At 50.1% G+C, this 10,000-nt stretch overlaps 2 protein-coding genes across 2 annotated transcripts in view; one reads left to right on the top strand and one right to left on the bottom strand.

Moving 5' to 3' along the window:
• Positions 1-10,000, top strand: part of LOC306742560 (protein NLRC3-like) — a gene marked incomplete at both ends in the record, with an annotated part of 315,498 nt that overhangs the window by 61,959 nt on the left and 243,539 nt on the right.
• The window catches only part of ltbp4 (latent transforming growth factor beta binding protein 4), a gene marked incomplete at its 5' end in the record, with an annotated part of 54,080 nt that overhangs the window by 11,676 nt on the left and 32,404 nt on the right, over positions 1-10,000 (bottom strand). Inside the window, 11 exons of the mRNA XM_079224377.1 lie at positions 357-476; positions 575-694; positions 870-983; positions 2,825-2,944; positions 3,075-3,188; positions 3,288-3,413; positions 4,075-4,197; positions 4,577-5,467; positions 5,893-6,036; positions 8,142-8,318; positions 9,628-9,750. Coding sequence (XP_079080503.1) covers positions 357-476; positions 575-694; positions 870-983; positions 2,825-2,944; positions 3,075-3,188; positions 3,288-3,413; positions 4,075-4,197; positions 4,577-5,467; positions 5,893-6,036; positions 8,142-8,318; positions 9,628-9,750 — 2,172 coding nt within the window. The remainder of the gene's footprint in view (positions 1-356; positions 477-574; positions 695-869; positions 984-2,824; positions 2,945-3,074; positions 3,189-3,287; positions 3,414-4,074; positions 4,198-4,576; positions 5,468-5,892; positions 6,037-8,141; positions 8,319-9,627; positions 9,751-10,000) is intronic.

Genomic DNA, 10,000 nt, shown 5'->3' with positions numbered 1-10,000 from the left:
AAGGAGTTTTTTACAAAAGTATTGTTCGGTGCGTTAACGACAACCCATAGACTAATAGTGCACCTTTTTAGAAAGATTAAGACCAAAAGGTGCCTTTGCCCTTGAAATGGCCGCCAACCTGGGGAAGTGTGCAGTTGGATGGAGGGAGGCAGTTTCTGGGGCTGGCGGGTTACTACAGGCGCTTCATCCCAAACTTTGCGGATCTGACGAGCCCCCTGACCGACCTGACCGGAAAGGTGCCCCAGTGGACGGAGCAGTGCAAGTTGGTGCTTGAGGAGGTAAAAGAGACTCTCTGTGGGGAACCACTTCTGTGTGTGTGTGTGTGTGTGTGTGTGTGTGTTTGTATGTGTGTGTACCTGCACACCGTCCGTTCACACTGAGGTATCCCTGCTCACAGTCCTCACAGCTGTACGATCCTTCAGTGTTCACACACTGCTGACCGGGACACGCCTCGCTGTGCTCACACTCATTCACATCTACAACACAACCATAAACACACACAATCAAAACAGTAGGGCACTTTATTTAGTGTGTGTGTGTGTGTGCGTGTATGTGTATGTGTGTGTATGTGTACCTGTACACTGTCTGTTGGTGAGTGTGTATCCTGGTCGACATGACGTACAGCGGTACGACCCCACAGCGTTCACACACATCTGATCAGGACACTGAGACGGCTCCGCACACTCATCCACATCTACACACACACACACACACACACACACACACACACACACACACACACACACACACACACACACACACATTAAATATGAAGGTACGGCCAGCAGCTGGTTAGCTTAGCTTAGCATAAAGACTGGAACCCGAGGGAAACAGCTAGCGTGGCTCAGTCTACAGGTGAAGCGCTTCACCTGTGCAGGTGTTGTTCTGCAGCCTGTAACCATGGTGACAGACACAGTGGTAGCTCCCAGGTGCGTTGTCACAGCGACCGTTGGAGCACGGCACCTGGCGACACTCGTCCACGTCTGCAGGTCATGAACAGTTATTAATTACACAAAAAATAATATGTTCAACAAATAAAAGATGACATGATATTCGAGGTTAGAATAGGAGACCCAGAAGTATACAAAGTAACTCAAACCGCTGAACTATTACAATACATGCTACATTCTTTGTAAATACCCTCCAGAAATGTTGTAAAATATTACTAAAATAGCAGAAAAAGTATCAAAAATCTAAAATATTAGTCTGATATCCTAAAAATATTGATAAAATATTCCAACTAAATGTAGTTGAAATCGTAAATAAAAAATAGCATAGACTATCCCCTTGGTGGCAGTAGGTCCAGCAGGCTGACCCAGGCTTCCCTCTCACTGCAACACTTTCCAGCTCATTCTGGGACCCCGAGGCGTTCCAAGGCCAGCCGGGAGATATAATCCCTCCAGCGTGTCCTCGGTCTTCCCCGGGGTCTCCTACCAGTTGGACGTGCCCTAAAACCTCTAATGGAGGCGTCCAGGAGGCATCCTGACTAGATGCTGAACCATCTCAGCTGACTCCTTTCGACACGAAGGAGCAGCGACTCGACTCCAAGCTCCCTCCTGATGTCCGAGCTCCTTACCCTATCTCTAAGTATTGTATCCGAGACCTATGGATCCAGAGTTCGTGACCATAGGTGAGGGTTGGAACATAGACCGACCAGTAAATGGAGAGCTTCGCCTTCCGGCTCAGCTCCTCTTCACCAGGACGGACCGGTACAGCGCCTGTTTTACTGCTGCAGCCGCACCGATCCGTCTGTCGATCTCCCGCTCCACCTTACCCTCACTCGTGAACAAGACCCCGAGATACTTGAACTCCTTCGCTTGGGGTAGGCAGTTTGTCCCCACCTGGAGGGAGCAATCCACCGGTTTCCGGCAGAGCACCATGGCCTCAGATTTGGAGGTGCCTAGATATCCTGTTCGTGAAGGTCACGAACAGGACCGGTGATAAAGGGCAGCCCTGGCGGAGGCCAACACCCACCGGGAACGTGTCTGACTTACTACCGAGGATACGAACACAGCTCCTACTGCAGGCGTACAAAGACCGGATGGCCCGTGCCAACGGGTCCGGCACCCCATACTCCCGCAGCACCCCCCACAAAAACCCCCGAGGGACCCGGTCGAAAGCCTTCTCCAAGTCCACAAAGCACATGTAGACTGGTTGGGCAAACTCCCAGGACCCCTCCAGTAGTCTCTGAGGGTAAAGAGCTGGTCCACTGTTCCACGACCGGGACGGAATCCGCACTGCTCGTCTTGAATCTGAGGTTCGACAAGCGGTCGGAGCCTCCCTTCAGCACCCTGGAGCCTCCTTTCGGCACCCTGGAGCCTCCTTTCAGCACCCTGGAGCCTCCTTTCAGCACCCTGGCATGAGCTTTCCCCGGGAGGCTGAGCAGTGTGATGCCACGATAGTCCAGCACACTCTCCGGTCTCCCTTCTTGAAGATGAACCACCACCCCGGTCATCAGTCCATGTCCCTGACTCCCATGCGACATTGAAGAGTTGTGTCATCCAAGACAGCCCAACAACTTCCAGCTCCTTCATCATCTCAGGGCGGATCTCATCCACCCGGCGCCACCAAGGAGCTTTTTGACTACCTTCGTGGCCTCACTACACGTTTGGTCTTGCCAGGTCTCTCCAGCCGGCTCCATCTGATCCAACTCACCACCAGGTGGTGATCAGTTGACAGCTCTGCAACAACAGTCAGAGCCTTACTCCCCGTAGGCGCATGGAGGCGACCCTCTGGTTCTCCGGGGGAACCTCCACACAGCGGCGGTGACAAGGTGAGCAGGTGAACAGGTGAACAGGTGAACAGGTAAGAAAAGTGAGTTTACCTGAGCAGAGCCCGTTGAGCAGTCTGAATCCCGGCTGACAGGAGACGCAGCGGTACGACCCCGGACTGTTGATGCACTCCTGACCGGGACACTGGAGAGAGTCCTCACACTCATCTACATCTACACACACACACACACACACACACACACACACACACACACACACACACACACACACACACACACACACACACACCAAGTATTATAAACATTACATGACTGATTATCATAACTAATAAACATTTTTTACCTGCGCAGGTGTTGCCGCTGAGCCTGTAACCATGGCGACAGACACACCTGTAGCTGCCCGCCGTGTTGTCACAGCGACCGCCGGAGCACGGAGACTGAAGACACTCATCCACATCTGAGGAAGAGGAGGAGATAATGTGAGGGAGAGGAGGAGGAGGAGGAGGAGGAGGAAGAAGAAGAAGAAGAAGAAGAGACAACAGGAAGTGGGCGTTACCTTGGCAACTGGTCTGCTGGCTGCTGCTTCTGTATCCAGGTGAACAAACACACCTGAAGCTTCCCATCGTGTTCACACACTCTCCTCCTGCACACACACCTGCAGACTGCACACACTCATTCACATCTACACACACACACACACACACACACACACACACACACACACACACACACACACACACACACACACACACACACACACACACACACACACACCTCAGATGTCTGGGGTAACATCTACTAAGAATATGAGATTTCTTTTGGTAAAATATTCATAAAATATGCTTCAATATTCAACAATTAACCCAAAAATACTGGTAAAATATCCAACCAAAAATTAAGATATCTGAAAATATTAATAAAATATGCAAAATATTTAGCAAAATAGCAGGAAAATATCTGAATTATTTGTTTTAAATATCCCTAAAAATACAATATATATATATATATATATATATATATATATATATATATATATATATATATATATATATATATATATATATATAATAACAATATAAATAGCAGAAAAATATTAGTTCAGATTACAAAGATAAATGTTAAAATATCCTAAATAATATCAGTAAAACATTTCTAGATTATTGGTAAAAAAAAAAAATATATATATATATTTACATAAAGATATCACAAAAAATCTGTAAATATCCTTTGAATATTGTTTAAATATCAGAAAAATATATAAGGAAAAAGAGATGAAACATATTTGATTTAAGTATCATAAAAACATCTTCTCCCTAATCAATAATACTACTAATAGAACTCACCTTGGCAGGACGTGCGCTGCTTGTTGGTTTGATACCCGTCATCACACACACAGGTGTGTCCTACACCCGGCTGCTCCACACAGAGGCCACGCCCACACACACCGGGTCTGCTCTCACACACCGCTGCATACACACACACAGTTATTTCTATATATATATATATATATATATATATATATATATATATATATATATATATATATATATATATATATATATATATATAAATGTTGCATTTCCAATAAACTCGCAGAAGGAATTTGACACTTTGATGTGAGATCTTTGTTTTGAAGACAGAAAACTTTTTAGGAATACAAGTTTGACAACTTTGTGTTGTGTTGAACTCTCTAGATTTGATGCACACACACACACACACACGCACACACACATACACACACACACACACACGCACACACACATACACACACACACACACACACGCACACACACACACACGCACACACAGAACCACATGAACATCGTGCCCTGAGTCTGGACTCACTCTGGACTCGGGGCTGCCGGGTAGTCGGGCCGGCAGCCGGTCTGCTCTGCAGAGGAGGGAGATCGGGGATGTGTGGTCTGGACCCGGGCTCGGGGATGTGTGGTCTGGACCCGGGCTCGGGGATGTGTGGTCGTCTGGACCCGGTATCGGGGCTGTGTGGTCTGGACCCGGGCTCTGGGATGTGTGGTTTGTACCCAGGATCGGGGATGTGTGGTCTGGACCCGGGATCGGGGCTGTGTGGTCTGGACCCGGGCTCTGGGATGTGTGGTCTGGACCCGGGATCGGGGCTGTGTGGTCTGGACCCGGGCTCTGGGATGTGTGGTCTGGACCCGGGCTCTGGGATGTGTGGTCTGGACCCGGGATCGGGGCTGTGTGGTCTGGACCCGGGCTCTGGGATGTGTGGTCTGGACCCGGGCTCTGGGATGTGTGGTCTGGACCCGGGCTCGGGGATGTGTGGTCTGGACCCGGGCTCTGGGATGTGTTGTCTGGACCCGGGATCGGGGATGTGTTGTCTGGACCCGGGCTCGGGGATGTGTGGTCTGGACCCGGGCTCGGGGATGTGTGGTCTGGACGGAGCCGAGAGCAGAGAGTCTCCCCTGGCTGCCGGCTGGTCGGGCCGGTTCTGCTGGGTCACGGTTTTGTCCTGGGCGGCTACGGCACTGGAGCTGCCCGGCTGCACGGGCCTGGAGGCGGGCGAGTCGGCCGGGCGGGGCTGAGGCTGGGGCTGAGGCCGGTGGTGGGGCTGGGACTGGGTCTCGGGTGGACCGGGTCTGGTGCGAGCGCTGCTGGAAGCCGCTGATCCGACAGTTGAAGCAGAACCCGTTGTGGCTCCACCGGCTGTGGCTCCAGAGGAAGAGGGTTTCTGCTGGGACCTGGACCCAGAGCCCGGACCTGATATCAGAAAAAGTTTGGAAAAGATGTATAATGTATTTTCAGTGCGTTTGGTGGACAGCTCTAAATACTACAATACCCATGAGCCTCAGCTGCTGTTGCCATGGAGAAGAAACAGCCTCATTTAGCCCAAAACTGAAAAAGAGTTTAAAAAAGTAAATGAATTTAAGCTGCCGAATGCGTTTTAATTACTGGAGCTCATAACTGTGAGGCTCCGTCTTTGGACGTCGGTGAAATGCACCCTGGGAGTTGTAGTTGACTTCCGCAGGCTTCTTTGACCTTTTAATAAATCACAATCAGATATTTTCTAATATATAATCTTTGGTTCCGATGATTAAACTGGAACTTTGTGCTGGATTCTGGAGATTCATCCTCTGGGGAGCATGAACACATAACCCCCACTCCAAAACCTAAGCAGTGGTTACCCTGGTTACCCAGTTCCTGGTGGCCATGGCGGACCAGCGGAGCTCCTCGGCTCCCCAGCTGCTCGTTGACTCTCTGGTTGAACTGCAGAGCCGAAGAAGAGTAGTGGTACCCAGGACCGGCTGGGCAGATCTCCTTAAAGGCCACTGGAGGAGGAGGAAAGACCATTATTAGTATTGTTATTATTATTATGATTATTATTCGGGTCTTGGTGGCAGCAGGTCCAGTAGGCTTCCCTCTCACCAGCAACATGTTCAGCTCATTCTGGGGGATCCTGAGGCGTTCCCAGTCAGCTGGGAGATATAATCCCTCCAGCGTGTCCTGGGTCTTCCTCAGGGTCTCCTACCAGTTGGACGAGCCTGGACAACCTCTAACGGAGGCGTCCAGGAGGCATCCTGACTAGATGCTGAACACCTCAGCTGACTCCTTTAACACGAAGGAGCAGCGACTCAATTCCAAGCTCCTCCTGATAGCCAAGCTCCTTACTCTATCTCTATGGCTGAGCCCTACAGAGGAAACTCATCTCCTTACTCTATCTCTAAGAGCCCTATAGAGGAAACTCATCTCCTTACTCTATCTCTATGGCTGAGCCCTACAGAGGAAACTCATCTCCTTACTCTATCTCTATGGCTGAGCCCTACAGAGGAAACTCATCTCCTTACTCTATCTCTAAGGCAGAGTCCTACAGAGGAAACTGATCTCCGTGAACAAGACCCTGAGATACTTGAACTCCTTCGCTTGGGGTAGGCAGTCTGTCCCACCTGGAGGGAGCAATCCACCGGTTTCTGGCAGAGCACCATGGCCTGAGATTTGGAGGTGCTAACTCTCATCCCTGCCGCTTCACACTCGGCTGCAAAACGCCCCAGTGAATGCTGGAGGTCACGGTCCGAGGTGGCAAACAGGACCACATCATCCGCGAACAGCAGAGAGGTGATCCTGAGACTCCCGAACCGGATCCTCTCCGCCCCCTGGCTGCGCCTAGATATCCTGTCCATGAAGGTCACGAACAGGACCGGTGATAAAGAACACAGCTCCTACTACAGGCGTACAGAGACCGGATGGCCCGTTGCAACAGGTCCGGCTCCCAATACTCCTGCAGCACCCCCCACAAAAATTCTCAAGGGGCCCAGTTGACAGCCTTTTCCAAGTCTAAAAAGCACATGTAGACTGGTTGGGCAAACTCCCAGGACCCCTCCAGTAGTCTTGCGAGGGTAAAGAGCTGGTCCACTGTTCCACGACCGGGACGGAATCCGCACTGCTCGTCTTGAATCTGAGGTTCGACAAGCGGTCGGAGCCTCCTTTCCAGCACCCTGGCATAAGCTTTTCCCGGGAGGCTGAGCAGTGTGATACCACGATAGTTCAGCACACTCTCCGGCCCCCATTCTTGAAAATGGGAACACCCACCCCAGTCTGCCAGTCTATGGGAACTGTTCCCGACCCCCATGCGACACTGAAGAGGCGTGTCAGCCAAGACACCCCAACAACTTCCAGCGCCTTCAGCATCTCAGGGCGGATCTCATCCCTCCGGCGCTACCAAGGAGCTTTTTGACTACCTTAGTGACCTCCAGCAGGGATATGGGTTCAGCCACCGCCCAACGATACCCCACGTTTGGGTCAGCAGTTCCCCTCCCCCGCTGAGAACAGACTGGGCGATCGATCCCTACTCCCACGCCTCTCACCCTGGGAACTCCAGAAAAGGACAGAGTCCATCCCTTCTCCATGAGCTTGGTTCCAGAGCCCGTGCTGTGCATGGAGGTGAGCCCAACTATATCTATCTGGTACCGCTCCACCTCCTGCACCAGCTTCGGCTCTCTCCCCGCTAGCGAGGTGACGTTCCACATCGCTAGAGCTCGTCTATGCTGCCGGAGATCGGCTCAACCAGGACTCCTGCCCGGCCCGCCGCCCGGTCTGCATAGCACCCGTCCCCGATGCAGGTCCCTGTGGGTGGTGAGTCCACAGTGTTTCTTTATTTTGACCTGCTGGTGGCGCTAGCTGGTAAGTCAGTGGTTCACCAGAGTTGTCAGGATTCATCCTCTGGGGATCATGAATGTCTGCACCAAAGTGCATGTCCATGAGATGGTGGGGAACCTTGTGTCTGGTCAGCATGCAAAGGGTCGTGCACAGGTCATAGACAGGTCATAGTCAGGTCATAGACAGGTCGTGAGGTCATAGACAGGTCATATCCAGGTCGTGAGGTTAAAGACAGGTCGTGAGGTCATAGACAGGTCGTGCACAGGGCCCGTTCACCAACCTGAACCAAAGTAGGGGCACCGCTGGCACTCCGGCCCCCAGGCTTTGCCCACTCGGCTGCAGCAGCAGATCTGCTTGGTGATGTTCCGGAGGATGGGCAGCGAGCAGGAGGACGGGCCTAGACCCCAACCCAGGACCCGGTGACACTGGCCCTTCTCCTGGGAGATCACACTCTGGGCTGAGGAGGAGAAGGAAGAGGAGGAAGAGGGAGAGGAAGTTACAACCCTCAACACACTCGTCTGAGAGTCCGAACAGACCTGAAGTCGAGCTGCATGCAGACATCCCTTCATGCTGCTGTCGTTCACATCAACAGAGGAACATTGAAACGGCCTCGACGGAGACTCAACACCATGGAGCAAGCTCTGATATCACAGCCCCGCCCACAAACCTCCCTGCACTCTGATTGGACAAGAGGAACAGGCAAGCTTCTTTATAAAGTAAAAGGCATGCGTGGACATCAGGGATCCGAGCTTTCACAGAGGTCCAACACCTGATCTGGGACCAGCTGAATGGTACACACAGTACATACTCAGTACACACACAAGTACACACACAGTACACGCACAAGTACACACACAGTACACACATCATTAATACACACCCCACCGCGAGCATTTCCAGCCAGTTTAGAAGCAACAGACACGCGGTCGGGTTTAATAATCAGCTTTGTGATTTTGTCATCGGTTACCAGGCAGACCAGCATCCTCCTCCTCCTCCTCCTCCTACTCCTCCTTGAATGCCGGTCGGAATAAGCAGAGCACCAGTCCGGCTTCCTGAACCATCTGAGCCCCCCTCCCCCGTTCTCACGTTCTCCAGCAGAACACAGAACCCGTGACCTTCAGAGTTTTCACAAGAACTCAAGTTTTCTGGAAAAATTAATTCAATAAATCTCAGCGAATATATGCATGTAAAATATGTTGCATTCTGGGAAATAATAATAATTGTTGTTGTAACTTTTGTATCTCCGATGTTGAGTTCCTCACTTTCATCGAAGTAAACCTAACATTTCCTGTTGCAGCCCTTTCAAATTAAAAGCTTCCCATAGGCTTCTATTGTGAAGCATTACACATTTATATATTCATACTTTGTATACTTACAATAAGCGCCTCATTTCTTCAGAGCAAGATGAAGCAATATTTTCTCTATATCGGATTTTATATCACTGAATTTCTTGTAGTAAATTATTGATACAAGACACTCTGTTCATTTAAAGTCACAGTACGTGGGTTTTAAATCTATATTTGTTGTTTTCTCAAATATTCCAAAAAGCCAGACGGATAAAATGAATGAATAAATATGTTAAACTTGGTTTGCGGGGATTTAAAACAGATTAGTTCATCTTTAATAAATAATATCAGAAGATTATTGACGAGTGAAGGTCACGTGAACTCAGATGGATCCAGGAAGATCTGACCTGGAGTCTGTGTTATTCCTGTTTGTGTGTGTGTGTGTGTGTGTGTGTGTGTGTGTGTGTGTGTGTTACTTACAGATGCAGATTCCATTGGAGGCGTCGAGGATGAACCCCGCCCTACACACACAGCTATAGCTCCCCCTGGTGTTCACACAGAGCCCGTTCTCACACAGCGCCGGCTGGAGGCACTCATTCACATCTACACACACAGTACCACACACACATTAGTTACTGTACACACACACACACACACACACACACACACACACACACACACACACACACACACACACACACACACACACACACACACACACACACACACAGGATCTCACACACTGCAGTTTAAATGCACATGAAGTTTGACATTTCATGAAAAGTGTTTTTGTATCTTTTGTACAATTGTTTTGCCGGTACATTTGAACCAAACCCATCTGACTTCTTCTAAA

The sequence above is a fragment of the Taurulus bubalis genome (genome assembly GCF_910589615.1).
Source record: "Taurulus bubalis genome assembly, chromosome: 10".
Classification (NCBI taxonomy): domain Eukaryota; kingdom Metazoa; phylum Chordata; class Actinopteri; order Perciformes; family Cottidae; genus Taurulus; species Taurulus bubalis.
This window is presented reverse-complemented; position numbering and strand designations above follow the sequence as displayed.